This window comes from Saccostrea cucullata, unplaced genomic scaffold (assembly GCF_032062105.1).
Source record: "Saccostrea cucullata isolate Sc308-1 unplaced genomic scaffold, CSIRO_AGI_Scuc_v1 ctg270, whole genome shotgun sequence".
Lineage (NCBI taxonomy): Eukaryota > Metazoa > Mollusca > Bivalvia > Ostreida > Ostreidae > Saccostrea > Saccostrea cuccullata.
The window spans coordinates 171,201-191,663 of record NW_026932876.1 but is presented as its reverse complement, the minus strand read 5'-3'; the positions used below and the strand labels follow the sequence as shown (position 1 = coordinate 191,663).

General features: G+C 32.8%; 2 protein-coding genes across 4 annotated transcripts; both read right to left on the bottom strand.

The window, feature by feature from the left end:
• Window positions 1–6,642, bottom strand: LOC134236390 (uncharacterized). Of its 2 annotated transcripts, none has more exons than XM_062718559.1 (2): window positions 6,563–6,642; window positions 1–1,535 (listed from the first exon to the last, which is right to left on the bottom strand). In XM_062718559.1, exons 1-2 carry the CDS (start codon window positions 6,638–6,640, stop codon window positions 192–194), a joined length of 1,422 nt encoding a protein of 473 aa, XP_062574543.1. In that variant the 5' UTR covers window positions 6,641–6,642; the 3' UTR covers window positions 1–191. The 2 variants fall into 2 exon arrangements, with proteins under 2 accessions (XP_062574543.1, XP_062574545.1); XM_062718561.1 differs by lacking the exon at window positions 6,563–6,642 and adding an exon at window positions 6,212–6,345 and having other exon boundaries at window positions 3–1,535.
• Window positions 6,643–13,307: 6,665 nt separating this feature from the next.
• Window positions 13,308–17,805, bottom strand: LOC134236389 (kinesin-like protein KIF21A). Of its 2 annotated transcripts, none has more exons than XM_062718557.1 (2): window positions 17,476–17,805; window positions 13,308–14,549 (listed from the first exon to the last, which is right to left on the bottom strand). In XM_062718557.1, exons 1-2 carry the CDS (start codon window positions 17,482–17,484, stop codon window positions 13,401–13,403), a joined length of 1,158 nt encoding a protein of 385 aa, XP_062574541.1. In that variant the 5' UTR covers window positions 17,485–17,805; the 3' UTR covers window positions 13,308–13,400. The 2 variants fall into 2 exon arrangements, with proteins under 2 accessions (XP_062574541.1, XP_062574542.1); XM_062718558.1 differs by having other exon boundaries at window positions 13,308–14,546.
• Window positions 17,806–20,463: the final 2,658 nt, after the last annotated feature.

Here is a 20,463-nt window from a genome sequence, read left to right as displayed (position 1 = left end):
TATTCAAGGTGTCTTACAGATTTCTAACATTTTGATAAAGTACACCCTATATAAAAATTTATTAAATAAATTAATTGCAATTCAGATTAACAATTAATCTTATTATAACATAATATAATGTATATATTTCTAGTCCAGTATCTAGTTTCTATATAGCACCAAACATTAAGCACTAAGCTGTCCTACTGTCATTAATCGATTATGCTATGGACACCCTTCAACAACCCAAAGGCCTCCGTCCAGGATATTGAGTTGCTTCTCTGAGATCGTGTGAGGTAAGTCTCCTCAGATTTTTGTTTTTGAATTGGGGGTAGAATTCTCGGCTTTGGAGACTTGACTAGAGATAACCCTCTTTTTGGTTCATCTGGAGCACTTAGGCTATGAGTGAATTTCAAAGCTTGTGCTTCGTCCATCAACATTGGAAGACTTTTGTTTCGCTTTCTTTGTTTACCCAAGGGCGATAAAACACTTGGTTCGCGGGCTCGTGTTGGTGACAGAGAAAATTCGGACTTTTCTGGAGAGTTTTCTGGTCTTTGATTTGCACCATTAAGATCGAGATTACTTTCTTGTTGATCAAGAGTTCCCTCAAACAAGGATTGTCTATCCGGTTCAATTATCGGAATCGACATTTCAGATTCGGTTCCAGAATCATAACCGTATTTCATTGGGTACAAAACGGATGCTGCTTTAAGTGACATTGATTCGTCTGTACTTCCTCTTAAAATGCTTGAATTTCGGTTCTCTTTTTCTTGTTTCTCATCTACGTCCTTAAGACCATGTTTCTGTGCCAATATATTCACAAGATTAAAAAGTTTCTTTGTATTTGTTGAATGTTGTAGTTTTATAATATCTGAAAATGATACTCCCTGTTTCTTAGGTTTTATAGTTCTCATGTGGTTATTGAATTTAGTTTCAAAGTCACTGTTAACAGAGATCTCAGGAAGATGAAGCTCTTCTTTGACATATTTTTGTTCATCTGACTCCTCTTCGTTGTCTTCGCTTTGCTCATTGCCTTCCATGATGGAGGGCAATGGGACACCCTGAGAGGGCAGTTGTAAATCAGTGCGTTCTTTTCTTTTCACTGAAACTTCATTTATATTCTCTCTTTTATGTTCCGTTTCTAGCGTCCTTCCATCCTCACTATCACCAATCCCACTGTCAGGGGAAATATTGTCGGGCTCGGGATCTCTTTTCCTGATGCTTGGAAGAACAGACGGCTCCCGTAAAACAAAGATGGCAGAAACCTTGCTCATGTTTTCTATGCTTCTTTGATCTCTTATTCTTTCCTCTCTTTTTCTTTTTTCTCTTTCACGTCTTCCCTCGCGCAGTTTGGAAGAATATTTTTCAATTGACTGTTTTAGTTTAGTTTGCTCTTTTCGGATATTTCTAACAACGAATTCCATGTTCTTTCGATGCAGGTTCATCTGACGTTGGTATTCTACCTCACTTCCGGCTACACGAGTTACTGTTACTTTGTTGATTTCACTCTGTATCCCTGCTGCGCGAGCATAAGAAGAATGGGCGAGAACCATTTCCTGCAAAATATTTACACATTTTTACTATGTGTTTATGCAAATCATGACATTGTTAATAACTTCCAAGTCCTTATTTTGAAATACTCGTTGCATTAATTTTAAGACACTCCTTTACCTACCAAATTATTACTTATTTTATCCCTCTGCTTGAAAAGTAGGAGGGTATTTAGTGATCGGGATGTAAGTCTGTCTGTACGTCCGTCGCCCGTGTTACGCTTTGGGGTACCCTTCTTTTATCTGCAACTCCACTTATACCACTGAATGAAATTTAATGCGACTTTCACAGAATCTTTATTACATAGTGCCATTGTGCACCTCTTATTTTACTTTTTGATCCAACACATCGATCTGACACATATTTTTGGTTTCCCTTAGCAAATCATGGACTCTGTCATTCTTTTTATACCCTATATATATAATATCATGATATATAGTAGCAATATACCTTTTTTATCTACATACGGAGTTTATGTCTCTCAATTGATTCGACATGAAAGAGATGTTCTACGTATAAACAATTTCTAAAACTAGGTAAGTTATCTTCAAACAAGTTGATGAGGCAAGAAAATCAACAGTCTTGTTTGAAAACATCATTTAAAAGTTCTTGGGTCGATACAATGACTTGTCAGCAAATATCACTGAAGCAGTGTGAGCTGCATGTTTGAAAAAATTCTTACAAATTTGTAATTAACTATTTAAATGAAAGACAACTAGAACATTTATAAACGTCTGTTCTTCATATTAGCGATGGAAGAGCTTTTCATAAGCTTTGATTGAAGCAAAATTACTATATTGTCGTCCTGTGCAATACTGATTTCTTATATAATACTACATGTTTGATTGTACAAAAATATTTCTGATGAAACATTTCAAAACTTCATTTTGGTCCTATTGATCATAAGGGTTTAAATTCAGTACAAATTCATCCTTATAACACATTTTGCCATCAAAATAAATTTCTCAAAAATGCAGCTCATATTGTTTTAAGTGAAATGTTGAATGAACACACATTATTCACAAATTGAGAGGTCCTCGGATTTTTTCCGTTATTTCTCGATCATGACAAGGAACACGCGGTGGGTGTGGCCGGTCGGCAGGGGATGGTCACTCCTCCTTGGCATTTGATCTATCTCTGAGTCTGATGTCTTTTTTTATGTCTGTGTTTGCTCCGCTCCTATTTTTTTGTGATGTTTAATGGCCTTATGAGCTCAAATACTGTTCGTTATCTCCACTTATTTCATTCTGTATTATTGGAAAATACCCATCTCTTATCCACAATTACTCCTTCTATACCACTGAATAAAATTTAATGATACTTTCACAGATTCTTTATAACATGATTGTGCACTTTCTTTTTACTTTTTGATCTGACACTTCTTTCGGGTCTCTCAGAGCAAAACATGGACTTTGCCATTATAATCACATGGGAGGCAGGTGTATCATTAAGTGAGCTCAATGCTCATAATACCTGTAGTTTCTTCTGACTTTAGAGAAAGGATTTAATATATACATAAATCGTATTAAAATACAATATTAAAGTTTAAAATGTGACATATATTTACAGAACATCAAAGGAAAAGGGAAGAAAGGAATCTACTAACCCTGTAACAAATCGTAAATGTTCGATTACATCTTCATAGCCAAATGTTGAGAGGGAATCAAAGTATGGAACGCCATAGCTGCCTTATGTGGCTATTTCATATTATGCTGTGGTTATTTTATATGGAGATGGTGCTCTTATATATTATGTTGTGGTTATTTCATATGAAGATGGTGCTCTTTTATATTATGCTGTGGTTATTTTATATGAAGATTGTGCTCTATTATATTATGCTGTGGTTATTTTATATGAAGATGGTGCTCTTTTATATTATGCTGTGGTTATTTTATATGAAGATGGTGCTCTATTATATTATGCTGTGGTTATTTTATATGAAGATGGTGCTCTTTTATATTATGCTGTGGTTATTTTATATGAAGATGGTGCTCTATTATATTATGCTGTGGATATTTTATATGAAGATGGTGCTCTATTATATTATGCTTGGATATTTTTATGAAGATGGTGCTCTATTATATTATGCTGTGGATATTTTATATGAAGATGGTGCTCTATTATATTATGCTCCGGTTATTTTATATGAAGATGGTGCTCTATTATATTATGCTTGGATATTTTTATGAAGATGGTGTTCTATTATATTATGCTGTGGATATTTTATATGAAGATTGTGCTCTATTATATTTTTTTATATTTACTATGAAGGTGGTCACTTGGAATTCCTAATATTTTTAAAGACTGGGTTTTACAGCTATTATCTCAAAATTTTGAAAGTAAAAATTAAAATCTATTTGATACACCATTGCTAGTTCCCGCTCTTTTTTCCATAGGCGCTTTGTTTCAGTCAGGATGGTGTATTTTGTGTATTATGTTTTTTTTCTAGCTGTGTCCGAATAAACTCGATAACATAATTTTTTTAAAAATGCTGAAATTAGTACTATTTAAAAATGCCACATTACTGTCCATGAAAAAAGAATTAAATGTACGACAGTCATGCGCGGATTTAGAGGGGGGTCGGGGGGTGGGGGGTCAATTCCCCCCTGGAATTTGCAGTTATTAAATTTATATACTAAACCAAGTAAAAAAAATACCTAAAACTTGGATATGGTTAAGTTGATATGTAAAGTCTTGGTAGGTATGAAGAAGATTTGTAAGTCAGCGACTCCCCCCCCCCCCACACACACACACCCTCACCACCACCACCACCACGAAATAGGATTTTCTGGCGTGTTTTTTTTCTTTTTTTTGCTTGTCAACAAATTACTGGGTTGGATTTTTTTTCCACTGGAGTGGAACCCCCACCCCCTCCCCGGAAAAAATTCCTGGATCCGCGCCTGACAGTTGCAATCTTTGATATTACAGGGTGTCCGGCTCGGTTCACTCTTGATTTTAATCAATATCTAGACACTTCTTCCTACTAGTTTCGGACAGGGTTTGGGTGAAATCTACATTTAAAAGGGAATAAATAACACCCTTCAATCGTCTACCAATTTGAACTTGTCGTATAAAATATGCAGTAAACAAAACGTCTTGATACTTAGCACTGAAAGTGAAAGCAATTGATGGAAGTGACAATTTATAACTAAGTAGAATGTAGAGGCGTCCCGGAATGAAAGAGACAACAAATCCCTCTGGATTTTCCTAAAATGGCAACTGTCGTACCTACACTCTTACATGTACTATATATAATAAAACGACATTTTTAAAACGGGCTAATTTTAGTGATCGTTTTTATTTTTATGTTTTCGAGTGTATTTAGACACACCTAGGAAAAAAACATTAATACACAAAATACGTCAACCTGAAACCAAGTGCCAAAGGAAAAAAAAGAGGAACTAGCAAAAGTGTATTCAAATGATTTTAATTACATAATTTACTAGTACTAGTATTTGTTTTACTTCCAACATTTCGAGATAATAGCTGTTAAACTCAGTATTAAACTCAATCTTCAAAAATATGAGGAATATCTTGACATTAAATATTTTTTAAAAACCACCATCACATGAAATAACCACAGCATAATATAATAAAGTACCACCTCCATATAAAATAACCACAGCATAATATAATAAAGCACCACCTCCATATATAATAACCAAAGCATAATATAATAAAGCACCACCCTCATATAAAATAACCACAGCACCATCTTCATATGAAATAACCACAGCATAATATAAAAGAGCACCATCTTTATATAAAATAACCACAGCGTAATATAAAAGAGCACCATCTTCATATAAAATATCCACAGCATAATATAAAAGAGCACCATCTTCATATAAAATATCCACAGCATAACATAAAAGAGCACCATCTTCAATAAAATAACCACAGCATAATATAAAAGAGCACCATCTTCATATAAATAAACCACAGCATATAATAATAGAGCACCATCTTCATATAAGATAACCACAGCATATAATAATAGAGCACCATCTTCATATAAAATAACCACAACATAATATTATAAAGCACCATCTTCTCATGAAATAGCCACATAAGGCAGCTATGGCATTCCATATCAAAGTCTTACATTTCCTGTGTTATACAATGAGTGAACAATGAGACAGATCTTCTTGCATTAGAAACTCTGAATACCGGTACTCTGAACTTCACAAATGATTGGCTTCCAAATACATCTTTGAATTAAGACGAGATAAAAGAGTATTTGGTGTACAAACCAATACTTTAAGAACGTTTGAAGATTTTTTTTAATCTGAACCACAGATGTAGTCGATAATTTCGAATGAGAAGTAATTCTTCAATGAAAATAAAAAGTTTATTTTACTAAATGTCGAGTAGGGGCGACATTATACCGGGGTATATTTTTAATAAGTAGCAATGGAGTTCTAGCTCCTCTTGGCAGTTGAAAACATTTGTGGTTTGAGTATAAGGACCATTAATTAACTCTATCTAAACAAGAGGGTGAAGAAGTAATGCTAAACTGTTCAAGAAAATAGGAATTTTAAAAGTTGAAAAATAGTGCAGATAATTTCCCTGTTTTTCAATACACTTGTCACTTTTCAGATAAGTGTTTATTTATGTTATTACTTTTGAATAAGCTTATTTTAAGTTCTTAACTTCTTTTTAAATTTGAAGAAATACTTACAAATAGTGGATTTGTTTTTCTTTTTAGTATTCAGCTAAAATCAATTCCTATCTAATTCAAAATCCAGCAGAAACAACTCTTGCGATTTTTATTTTTATTTTTCTGCTTCTTAAGATTTCTTGCGCAAATAAATTGCGTCTGAAACTGTGCTAAATTTGGCCAAGAAAGCTCTATTTAGACTATTTTCTCATATAACCCACTTGGATACTCGAAACACTCTTAACATAAATAGACTCAATGAACCTGTCACGTAAAATCTTTCATCAATCAACTAAATATATTTTATATTGGCTCTTCATACAAAAAAATTGACATTGTAGATTATAAATTGTATGATTTGAGAAGATTTACCTTCATAATTGATTCGCTCAATTTTCCGATGAGTTTTGTAAACTCACAAGTATTTTCTCTCTTCCTCAGAATCATCATTAACTTTTAAACGAAACGGTGAATATCAAAAGACAAACTTTGCATGATCGAAGTTCAATCAAAAAAAATCTTTGAAAAAGATGCAGTGCAATGTTTTTTAAGTCAAGGCTTTTTCTCCCAAAACACTAAACATGAAATCTCGACATTCCAGAGATAACCACTAAAACAATCTGGTATAAGGTTGGAAAGCTGGAATATGTCTGATGCCGTATTTGTTGTTTTTATGCTATAAACGGAGGGAGAATTACGGGTGTGGGCAAATCACCGACATTTGTGACAAAAGTGAGCCATAAAACTTGAGAATCTCCATAATAAAGCAGAATCGGGCATAGAAGTTACGTATAATCTAACAGAATAATGCTTACTTTCTGTCCTAACGATTTTGATAGAACTTATGATTCCTAACTTGATCACGGCATTGCTAGGAAGCAGGGAAGAAAGCTGTTAGAGGGATATTGGGAAAATGACGTGGACACAAAAGAACCGGGGTTGTGTTTATTTTGAAAATATCGGGACCTAAAAGATTTGACAGCACAATAATTACAATGTTACTTTTGAGTTTAGACATGTTCTACGTGTCATTACAAAACGTTTTAGTTAGTTTGTAAAGGTTGATTTATGATTCGCTGAATTATCACTAATTGATACCTTATATCTAGCTTACTTAGGAGCATTGCAAAAGGAGGGTAACCTCTACTTTAACTAGGCTTCAGCTAATGTACAATTAAGTTTTAAGAATGACTTACATAGATCGTAGTGATAACGAAATTTAATTTTGAATTTTAGAAACAGATCAGGGAAGAGAAAGAAAGTTCGGTAAATATCAAAATATCCCGATTAATTTATTGCAAAATGAATTTTAATTGATTTCTAAGAAATTATTTTCATTCTGTGAATTTTATAGTTTAAATAACCTTAAGGGAGATGCATATAACCTTAAAATGTTAAAACCACATTTATGTATTTATCTTCAGTGAAGACATAACACTTGTATCTGTTGTTTTATTTTACTTGAATGGATTTTAAATATTTTCTTAACAGGCTTTTGAGGACTAGACTATTCTATAGAGGTATGGGTGTAAAGGGAGATAGTTACAATTTCTACCTTATCAAGTACCCCTCGAATCCAGTAATTAAACTGGTCCCCTTGTTCTCGCCACCGGAACCTGGCCATCATTCGTCTAATTGTGCCTGAGAGTTCATGGAATTCGGCAATGAAGAATATTGTCAAAATCTTATGATTGTTCAAAGAACCTCCCGACCCTAAAATCAGATCTATCGAGGATGTGACGCAGTGGAAGAAAAGGAACAGTCAGTTTTAGGAGTGACTTGAGACTTCGTATCACGATAAGGCAGAAACAAGCTCTTAAATGAATTGTTTTCTAATTCCTGTGTACTCTTTACTTGCATTGAGATTTATACAGCTGTAAATGAAATGTCCTAATGGAAAAATCAATGCTGACGCACTTATTTGGGATGTCTTGTTAACCTCGAAGCTCATTAACTTATATATTAATGATTTTATAGTTTTCCTGGTTTTGTGTGTAATCGTCATTTTCTCCTTTTTTAGATTTTATCCGGGTTATCAGATTGTAAATAAAGTTACAATCCATGGCCCCATTTTTTTTGTTGGAAATGTTAAAGACCCCACAGTGTGAAACATTTCAATAAATATTTTTTTAATGATAACTACAGCAATTATATCATATTATAGATGTTTTTTTATGTATGTTCGCACAAAGATGGCATGAAACACAAAATGATGCTCTATCTAAGGTATTTTGTTTGATACTGGAAGATATTTTTCAAAAATCTTCTATATGACGTTCTATTTAACATCGTGTTTCTTTGTGATTGAAAGTTTACATAAGTATTTCTGTACGAGATGTTGTAAAATTACTGTTGGTGCCTACCTTTAGAATATTATTTAGATAAAAAAGAAATATCATAACTTGATTTTGGAATTAAATGGGGATTAGTCCAAGATAATTTTTATTGCAGATAGCCATAAATTATGAAACGAAACTCTGAAGACATGACATGACACACATCTCTGAATAACTTTATATCTTTTGTAAAATTCTTCAAATTGTCGACATATCACCAATTTAGCAATTAGGAGCATTTATTACCTATTATGTTTTTTCTTTAAATTTTTAAAATTGTATCCCAAAACAATATACAAATTTAGAGTCACTTGTAAAGGCAATATTTTTGTGGGGCTTGATTTTCGTTAATTGTTTTGGGACTTTGGAATATGGTTATTTAGAAGATAATTTTTATTGCTTAAATTATGATCTGAAGACATGAAACACACATTAAAACTTTATATCTTTAGGAAAATTCTTCTAATTGTCGACATATCATCAATTTAGCAATTGGTAGCATTTATTACCTATTACGTTTTTTCTTTAAATTGTATGCCAAAACAAGATACAAATTTAGTCTATGGTGAAGGTAATATTTTTGTGGGGCTTGATTTTCGTTAATTGTTTTGGGGATATGGTGAGATACTTTTTATCCATGAAATTAAAACCCCTGGAAACAATATTTTTTTCTTAAACCATGAAAATAAGACAGCACGAAATATGTGACTTTACAGTCTTGAATCATTTGAATTTACACATGCGCTGCAATTTACAAATTTAGTTTTTGTTTCTTTTATGAGGGGATGAAGGGTTTGAGGTTTTGTTGGAAGGAGTGCCTTAAAGTTCACTTTTTAATACACATATCCTTAAACTAAATAACTGCAATATACATACAATAAGGTTTTTGAAATATATAAATTCAGAGTTATATGTCCAATCGCTAATAGGCTTATATAAATTGATGTACTTTAAAAAGACATGATACCTTACAGGATTTACATTACATTTTCTTTGCAAAAAGTATAGACAGATTTATATAAATTCCTTGCGCACTGAAATCAATTATGATATATTAAAATTTGAACTATTTCATGAGGTATTTGACGACGGCACCCTAAGAGTAAGGCGAGTAAATCGATATTTGACGACGACACCCCAGGACAGAGGTGATTAAATCGATAGAACTACTATAGAAGAAGTTCTGCCCATAGACAATATTGATTTTACACGTGATTGTCAGTTGATAAATCAGCGGCAGGTTATCGGTGGTGATTTAAAGGTATTCAAACTTAATTCGTCAAATCTTCAAATATTTACTTTTTCACGAAATCATCAGATTTTTCCACACTGTATAAACTACTAAGACATATGATCAAAATGTTTGACCCACGGTTAGATTTGATTTCAGAAAACAAAAATGTCATGTTGATAAGGTGTTAATTCAATACAGAAAGTTAAAATTATATATGCTGCTTAATTGAATTTCAAATTAAGAAAAGAATAAATCGATATTTTAAAGAAGAATTTTCCTTCAACCTTTATTAAATGCGGTTTGTGTTCGTTGTGATTTAGTTTTCGTGAAAATCGTGGGTGCCTCTCATCAACGAATTTATATTCCACCACGAATAAATAAACTATGGTTACAAATTCATATTTTCGTTTGTAGAACTTATGAAAATATGCAAAATTTGGTCCCCGCGAAACATTAAAATTTCATCCAGAAAAATTCGTCATCGCGAATTTTAATGATTTCACAGTATATATCTTTTATATTTATATTTACTTTCTTCATTTCTAAATACTGTAAATCACTTTTTATTCAAGAATTATATTCGCATAATTACGCGAGATATTGTACTTACCAAAGTTTCATTCTCGTTTATATTAGCATTCAATAAAAGTACATAGAGCATTGACCATTCGTGAAAATTTTGTCTCTCCAACAATGAGTTAATGACTATCACGTGAAAATAAAATGTCGCAAAAATTTAGTGATCAAAAGTATTAATTTTGTCATGTATATTTATTTCCTAATCACATTTTTTACAGTGTACAAGTTTGATTTAAAACAGCAAATGTTAGTTAATGTTGGTTGCCTTATTTTTTAAATATTGTCAACAAATACAATACCTAGGATGGATTCTTGAATTAATGTTGTAATGTTGATTAAATATACTGTTTACACAAATTTAGAAATACAAAATGACTATAAACTACAGTAAGTCCTCACCAGTATACATTACTTAAATATTCGTTAAAATTGAACCTAGACAATATCTTACCTTATGCATTTTCTTCCCTGGTAATTCCAACACCTAGATTCTAAATGGTTGAGTTTTGTAAAACTGGAAAGTATGTAGAAGATACAATGCCATGTTGTTCGTCGACGTTACATTTTATTTCTGAAAAAACATCATAAATATTTTTCACATTCTAACTTTTAAAAAAAATGCCTGGCAAACTGAAAAGAGTTCTTAGAGAAAGTCTTTCGCTATAATAAATTCACGTACATATATAACTCGTTAACGTCGTATTCCCATTCAAAAAAGAAGTTGATTGAGGGTTACTGCTTGGCGCAGAAATGCATATGGCGCGTATAATCTCTACCTGACTAGGTGATGTTGGCTCCGTAAAGCAGGGGTTGTTAAGTCTGTATCCATACAGCCTGTTCTACTGAGATTACACCCACCCCTATAACGATCTTGTACTCGGCTTTTTATCATACTAATTTGTCAAGAAGTTGTTTACAGAGATTTCTAATGATTCAAGTAGAGCTGCAGCAGTGTGTGCTCATTTACATTACAACTTACCCTTTGCCTTATTGACAAGAATAAACATTTGACTGAAAAGATTTTAAACTGACTTAATTGACAATTTTGTTTACTTTTTAAGAATAATATTTGAGCTCTTTCCATACGTTTCAAAATTTAATTTTAAAAATCGATGAAAAGTGTGCTAGAAACGAGATTCGCTATGTATAAAAATTTATTTAAAGCAGTGAGATATTTTGATTTTTTTTACATTCAGTTATTTGATGTGTTAATTAATGTTAATTAAATGTTTATAATTGATACAATCTATACGATTTTTGCACTTGTTCATGTTAAACATATATTGTCCCTTACATACTCACCCTTTCGTCGCAGTCCTCGTCTTCAACCGTCAGTAGATCTAGCAATGTCCCGACACGTGTTATATATTTTGGTAATCTCTCACACGTCCAGCAAGGTGTTCTTTTTGAGCTATCTTACTGTATCGACCCGGATATTATCTCTATTTATCTGTTTATAATGTTCAAATGTCATTGAATATCAGAGAGTTAAAGAAATGTGAACTGCACTGCTAACGTCAGTTTTAGTGTGCTTGTTCGTGTCCTATTTGTTGATTGGTACCTTCACTCGACATCTAGATACTAGTACATCAACGACGTATTTTAAATAACCAATAGTTAATTCCATTCTTATGTCGACTCGATATATCCCAGTGAAGTTGAAAAAAAAGATACATGAACCTCAAAGTCTGATACAGCTTTACAGAACCAACATCACCATGTCAAGCAGAGATTGTTCGCGCCATACGCAATTCTGACTAGGTCTTTGCATCGACCATAGAAATTACGAAATGATGACTTTAAACGAGACTGCTGATAGTTTTGTTTCATCAACTTGTTTGTCAATAATTTACCTTTTTTTTTTAGAAATTGTTCATACGTAGAGCAGGCCCTTGCGTATCGAATCAACTGAGATAAATAAACTCCGTATGCAGATGATGACGGTATATTGCTGCATAAGTAAGGAAAACTGACGATTATAAGGTTCAAGTCATCACGTTTATCATAGAGATTGGTTGTTGGATTACCATTAACGTTTTTTTCAAGTAAAATATCCAAAATGAAACAGATGTGCCAGACTCTGTTGCGTGTCTTTTATATCAAGCTCGATCAACGGGATATATCGTATCGACATAAAAATGGAAATTACAATTGTTAATTGACAATACATCGTCAATATATCTAAATATCGAGTTGAAGGTCATAGCAAGTGTTTGCTTCTTTTCAGGTATAAAATTCTGGACAAGTTATGCTTAAATAGGTCTGCTTATAACGGATTGTTGAAAGTCACGGTCTCCAAAAAACACATAGATATTGTCCATCAGAATCTTAAACATTTTTTATGTCAAATTCAGAGTACTTGTGGGTACAATCAGAATGTTTATTAACAAAATATTTTTTGCAAATGACCAATGACAATGTAAATGAATTTACGAGTTACGTTTTTATTGAAAAAGCAGCTGCCAATGATATCAAAAAGCCTTGACTTTAAATTATCGTGGGAAATGGTTATGAATAAAGTTGAAAAGTTTTTATGCTGTTGATTTTGGTAAAGTCTTGTGATTTCAAATTATCCAAAAGTTTCTTGGAATGTTTAAGTATCAACATCCGATTTACACCACTTCATGAATATATTGTTGCACAGTACTCTTGAAGTTTCTTTTTACTACAGCTAATATAGTGAGGAGTACTTTTGAAAAGGGGCTTGGTTGAGCATTCACTGAAACCCGCTATCTTTGTTTGTAAGGATTTTTATGACGTTTGGTAATCCAATATAGATATGGTAGTTCAAATTCATTTTGGTTCGTTGGGATATTGAAAATATTCAAAACTGACATTTTATTTTGAAGAATTCCTTCCTTAGAAAGGAAATATGAGTATATTAAGTTGAATTACCACAATTTAATACAAAAGTACACAATTTTTACTGATTACAAATATAAATAAATGATAAGATAATACTAGTAGATAGAATACATTTCACTCTGGATTTCGACTACAGAAATGTAATAAAAGATTTCAATAAAGCCATGTCTGAATACCATGTTTGGTTTGAATACAGTTATAAGCTATGCACACTTTTAATTAATGCAATAGCCTGAGTCCAGGATATGGGTCCACGTTTTTGTGGTCTTTTGTGAGATGAAAAACTTTCTTCTGGAGGAACCTTATGAATTGACGGCAGAATGATTGATTTCGGAGACTTCACCACGTGTGAATATATTTCTGGACTTTTCTCTGTACTATATATATCGTGACGACCTTGGGCGTCTTCCAAAGGACTCTCATTTAATAAATGTCTGTCCACTTTGAGCGAGGGAATTGAATTGTCTTGCCTACTAGCAATGGTGTAGCCATAGTTCACTGCATGCAGACCAGAACCTATCTTTGATTGCACCGATCTTTCTTGGGTATTTCTAGGTAAGTTTGCCTTCCCATGTTCTAAGCCTCTGTCTTTGACTCCATGCTTTAGTGCCAGTTTATTCACCAGACTGAATAGCTTTTCGGGATTTGTAGAGTGTTGTAATTTTATGATATCCGCATAAGAGACAGTTTGTTTCTTTGGTTTTAAAGTTCTGAAATGTTTACTAAGTTTATTCTCCCATTCGGAAGTTACTTTTATTTCTGGAAGTGTTCTTTCTTCCCTCGTCACGTGGTCACAGTCCCAGTCAGAGGAATCGACGTTAGTACTTGTTAAAGGGGCGCTGATTGGAGGAAGAATGACTCCACCTCTGTCCTCGACCTGCTCTGGTAAATCTTCAGCGTGTTTGTCATCTGTCTCTTCATCTGTCTCATCCTTCTCCTCCTCATCTCGTGCCTCGGCTGCCTTATGCTCCTCACTTTCTAATGATACATCATTATTTTCTCGGACGATGGACAGAATTTGTGTATCTTGCATTTTCATGATTTCTGATACTTTTTGCCTGTTTTCGAAACTTTTTTTGTCCCTCATTCTGTCCTCGACGTCCCTTCGGGCTCGCTCACGATGGCTTTCGTGTAGTTTTCTGGAGTACATGAAGATCGCCTTTCTCAGCTTCTTCTGTTCTTTGCGAAGGTTTCTAACGACAATTTCCATGTCTTTTCGATATAAGTTCATCTGACGATGGTATTCCACTTCACTTCCGGCCACGCGTGTCACTGTGACCTTGTTAACTTCACTCTGGATTCCCGCCACTTGGGCATATGAAGAGTTGGTAAAAGCCATATTCTGCTGCAGAAATAGAAAACAATTATCAACATTTCCCTTTGTCTCTACAGGTTTATGTTTTATAACAGAGATATAAAACGACATTATATTTTTGATACTGTCCTTCCGGTACAGTATCATTTAAGGTGTTTTCTTTAATGAATTAAAAATATTTTCTATTCTTGAAAAAAAAAAACATTTTTGTTCATCGCCTTTCAAATACTAAATATACAACACAGCGTTATAAAAGAACTCTTTGGTTACATTTGAACATTTTCACATTAGGTTTCATTACTGAATCCTTCAATTGGTTTGTAAAAGAAATAGAGATCCCTTTAAAATACTGTAGGTTATGTACATTAGATTTCATGTTATCTAAAATTTTAAAAGAATTTTAATAACTTATTTCATTTCGGATAATATTCCCTGAAGCATTTTCTGTTAAGAAAATACATTCAAGTTGTCTTGGGAAATACTTGTAATTGGAATTTTTAAAATTTGATCGCTGAACTGATTCCGTGACTAGCTATTACCTCTGTTTAACTTCAAATTACTTAATGCAATAAAAACTGGTCTTTAAGGTCGTCTTTATATAACATGCTAATTTAAATGGTGTCAGTCTACAGACATGACAAAGCATAAATGTAAAAAGATCCTGCCTTAAATTAACATCAAAGAAGGGAAATTCGCAGTGTGATCTTGTAAATCAAATAGTCGTGACTTTAAGTTCTACAACATTCAGATTTTCAAATAAAAACCCACTACATTTTTGTATTTAAGTCTCGACAATAAGTATTATAGATTCTATAAGTAACAAAATTGTAATTGCAGATATTGAAACATGAAAGAAAATGGTATGTTAAAAAATGTTGAATGAGTAATAGTTAACACATATTTCTCGGCTTTGAATTAAACAACCTTTCAATCGAAATTCCGAAATTACATCAAGAAAACTTTTTAAATTCTACCTAACATCTGATGTTTCAAGGATAGAAAAAGTTACTTCTGAGAGCGATTTCCATTACAAGTATATTTCAACTGAAACTTTTTTCTGATAGACTGATATGCCATTATAATAGTTGGACTAGACTGAAGCTAGCAGCCAATAACAGCAGTCACTAAGCCCGTAGAAGCTGTAGCAGCCAATAAGGAAAGGACTGAGTATCTGCTAGCTTCAGCCTAGTACAAACTCTAGCAAAGTATTCTGTTCCCTCACTACTCAATTGTTTTTGTGGAGGATTTGTCCAAGGTAAACTACAAATATTTGTCTTTGTACACCAGGGAACAATTAAATTTAATTTCCTTGGGAAATCTGTGTACTTTCATGATCAATGACGCAGTAAGCGAACAGTGGCGTATCGAAGTATATTGAAGTAGACGTGTATACTTTCTCTCCAGGCATTTCAGTGGCGGGGGATTAACAGTATACCTACAGTATTACGACACAATCCAGACCTGTTGTTATATAGACTGTTGACTGGTCAAGTAGATTCGTAAATGTGATACTTAGTAGATAAACTGGTATTGGAAAATAAGGTGGTTGATTTAAATGTATTTAAAATTAATTCCTTAAATCTTCAAATATTCTATCATTAAAATTTGAGGCTTCTCAATCTATGAAAGAAAAAAAAAACAATATTCCAAGAATCCGTATAAATACCGGTTTCTGGTTTTACGAAGCTATCTCATTGGTTATATTTCTGAATTTTTTAAGTGGTTGACAGTTTTAAATTAATAACCACCATTGATTTTGAAAATACATAGGGTAGGTCGATGTTTTAACATGTGTTTAATATAAAAGAAAAAAAAATTAGAATTGAAACGAGATGTACATGAAGGTTTTAATCGAATGAAAGGACACAGTTACTGAAAAAAGGACAATATAGTGTAAATTCTATAACATACTATCGTTTTACTAACAGCGTGACAGTTTGCTTGATAGGGCGTGCTAAAATTCCGGATGCCTGATTATCATTTTACTCATCGATTGGATGTTTGATTTCAATGGAATCAATAATACTTTGCATATGAAACACAGAATACAGCAATACCACTGACAATACTGACCAATCGCATTTAATAAACAACAATAACACGTGAACGGACTAAGCAAGTTTCACTTCCTATAATGATGATAATGATAGAGCAACGTACATATATAGTACAACAGAAGCAGAGTAGCCTTACTAATTCCATTCTTTAAATTTTCTTAATACGTATTTAAAAACCCATCCGGCCAAATCACAACAAATATAATTACATGCTTTTTTCAGGACAGAAAACGGGCTTTTACTGACCACGTGTTGCTGCTGACTACAAATGCTGTACTGGTCAACAATCATTCAATGTGATTGGTCAGTATTATCAGGCTATTGTTGTATTCCGAGTTTCATATGCAAATTAGTATTGATTTCATTGATCCAATCGATGAGCAAAATGATAACCAACACACAAAATTTTAGCACGCCCCATCAAGCAAACTGTCACGCTGTTTGTAAAATGATAATATTTAAAGAGTATCCAATTATGTTTTATGCATCTGAACTGTTCTGATGGATAGAATTAGAGTGTATCCTTTCAAAGTTCATTCTCAGATCTATAAAACTGTAAAAAAAAAAAAAAAAATTGTTATGGACATGATAATTCACTAAAAGATTAGATGAATAAGGTAGTTTTTCGTAAATTATGCCTTCTCATTAAAACTTCCACTGTAGTGAGATTTTATTAAGAAACACGGAATATGAAATTTGATCACATCATCAGCTTTTATTTACTTTTTTGTACTTTTCCTGGACTTCTAAAATCAAGAGAATTGATTAAATTCTTGTTGAATTGTTTTATGTGTATTGTATTTATATTATTGGGTACGAAATAAACTCGTATTATTACTCGCAAATTGTATTCTATTTTTTTTTTCAAATGAAGTTAATATTTTTTTTTAGTTTCTTACCTTATGCATTGTTGAGGTTCGCCTTTTGACACAATGTTTATTCCATTTAAGGTCTAAATATTTGCCATGAGATGGTCCGTCAGGAGATGCCTGGGGAGAACGCCTCTGTAGTACATTAACTCAGCAAAGGACAAATAAATATCATGTTTTTTACGTTCTGAAAGAAGAAGACTTGGTCTAGTTTGGATATGGAAATAAAAGAAAGTTGACGCACAAATAAATAAAACTCTTCGTGACTAGAAATTTGATCTACCCGTCGAAGACAGTTCCATTCATCAACATCTCTCTCATTCAACTCCAAGTTCTCTCTTACAGAGGACGACAAGAGATTTTGTTTTTCCTTCTGGGTGTTGGTTTAGTGTCTTTTAAATCAATTTAAATACTGCCATTTCCTGACTAGTTATGTTAATGGCTGACCTTCTAATCCTAAATCTATTCCTTCTATCGTCTGGAATCCAGCATGTCGACCCTTTCATCTCTCTGTGATTTGTCATTTTCCTGATTTTGCCTTTTATAAAAGTACGTTTTCTGTTATGAGGTCAGAAAACCGATATTAAGAAGAACTGTACATCTTTGAACTCATTTATGTACTCTCTCAAGTACTCATTCAGAAGTTACTTAGAAACATACTTAAAATAAGTAGCAGGAGACTCTTTATCGTTCTGTCAGCTTTGTATGGGGCTCAGAGAGCGCAGTCTTAGGAGGAATAATTCAACACTGGTGTCAAAGACACGCTTGATTTAAAAGTATGTTAAGTTTTGATGTTATTGGCCAGTTTGATAAAACATGATTTAATGGGAATGAGGCACACACATATATTGGAAAGGCACTTTAAGTCATCAAATCATACCCGTAGGTATCCTAATTTAACATATCAAAATATTACACAGACTAACTTTGTTAAAATAAAATTTCAATAATAATTGTAATGAAAGGGAAAATAATAAATGTTATTATTATGTACATACTTTTATATAAGCATGTTTACTTAATAATCAGAATGAATTTGATTTACTACGTATATCTATTGAGTATATTGGTTTCCAAAACTTCATAAAAATCCTTACAAATGTACACAGCAGGATCTAGTTAATGTTTTACCAAGCCTCTGTCTTTACTCCTCTCTAAAATGTAGGGAGTATTGAAGGAGAAGCTTCGGGAGTAATATGTGCAAGAATATATTCCACAAGTGGAAAAAATTTAGATGTGGATACTTAAAAATTCCAAGGAACTTTTGGAAACTTCAATTTTTTTCCAAATTCAACGGCATTAAAACTTACGACTTTTCAGCTTTAAACACAACCATTCCTCACGATAAATTAAAGTCCAGACTTTTTGATATCATAGACAGCTATATACATGTATACTTGTCAATGATAAAAATGGAACTCGTAAATTTACTTATCTTGTCATAAGCCATTTGCAAAATTATTTTGTAAAAAAAAAAAAAAAACTTTCTGATTGCACGCAAAAGTACTCTAAAGTTGATATTAAAAAAAGATGCTTGAGTTTCTGATTGACAATATCTATGTGTTTTTGGAGACCAGATCTTCCAACAATCTATTGGAATTCCCGTGAGATTCTAATTGCACCCCGTTATAACAGATCTATTTCTGTATTCATATAAAGCAGAATTTGTCAAAAATCTTGTATACGTGATGAACAGAAAACACTTGACTGTGGCCTTCAACTAGACATGAATTCAGATAAATATCGACAACGTACTGTCAAATTACAATGGTTATATCCATTCATATGTTGATACGATATACATCCCGGTGAGCTTGAATTAAACGATACCACAGAGTCTGACATATCTGTTTCATATTTTAGATATTTTACTTGAAAAATCTATCTACCAAGCTTTGTGATAAACGTTGTGACTTTAACTTTTCAATCGTCAGCTTCCCTTCCTTTTTATGAAGCAATATACATTCGTCACCTGCATGCGGGGTTTATAATCTCTCTGTTGATTCGATACGCTACACGTATGAAGAATTTTTAAAACGAGGTAAATTACTGAAAGACAATTTGCTGAAACAAGAATATAAGCAGTCTCATTTAAAGTCATTATTTCGTAAATTATGTGGTCGATACAATGACCTTGCGGCGGGTATGATCGGTCGGCAGATGATGCTTACTCCTCCATGGCACCTGATCTCAACTCTGAATTTTTGGAGGTCCATGTTAACCATTTTAACTCTGCTCCTTTTTTGTCGTTTAATTCAGCGCCCCCCCCCCCCTTTTCTTTTAGAAAATTTTGTCGCCTCTTTATATCTTCTATTCTATGTTTTCCAGTAACATGTACATGTATTTACATGTACGTATTTGATACATGGATAGAGCTTTAAAATTTGGATTGGGCAGAATACATGGGTGGCTCATTTTTGCCTAGGGGCTACTGAAATGGATATAGTCACTGAAAAGTCATTGAGGAAAATTCAATAAATAAGGGTTTTAAACTTCTAGGCAGCTGAAGAATAAAGGAAAAGGAAACATCAAGTTTTTAAAATTCTGACATAACAACTGTATGAATTTGTGAATGACTGGTTACAATGTCTTCAATCATTTTCCTCAAAAACTCTTTAAAATCAATAAAGTAAAATTTTCCAGATTATCCGTCAAAAGAAAAATTTTAGCGGAGTATAATGAAATGTTTGTTTCTACTATTGAAATGTTTGTTTGTTTGTTTGTTTTTCCCAACACTTATCAGTTATAATTTCTATACAATAAGTAGAAAATATTTTCCTTTTCAATCAGTTCTGAACCAAATTCGATATTTTTCTTCTTTCTAACCATGTAAAAATTTATAGTAAATTTAGCTTATTTTATCAATATTTTGTCCAATTTTTAACATAAAACTAAAGTTGTCATCAAATTTTACTTCTTAATAAATTGTAATCGATAACCAGAGGCCATCATGTTGAACTTACACTGCGCATAGTTTGTTAGTTTGTGGAGACTTTGCATATATATATACACACATCC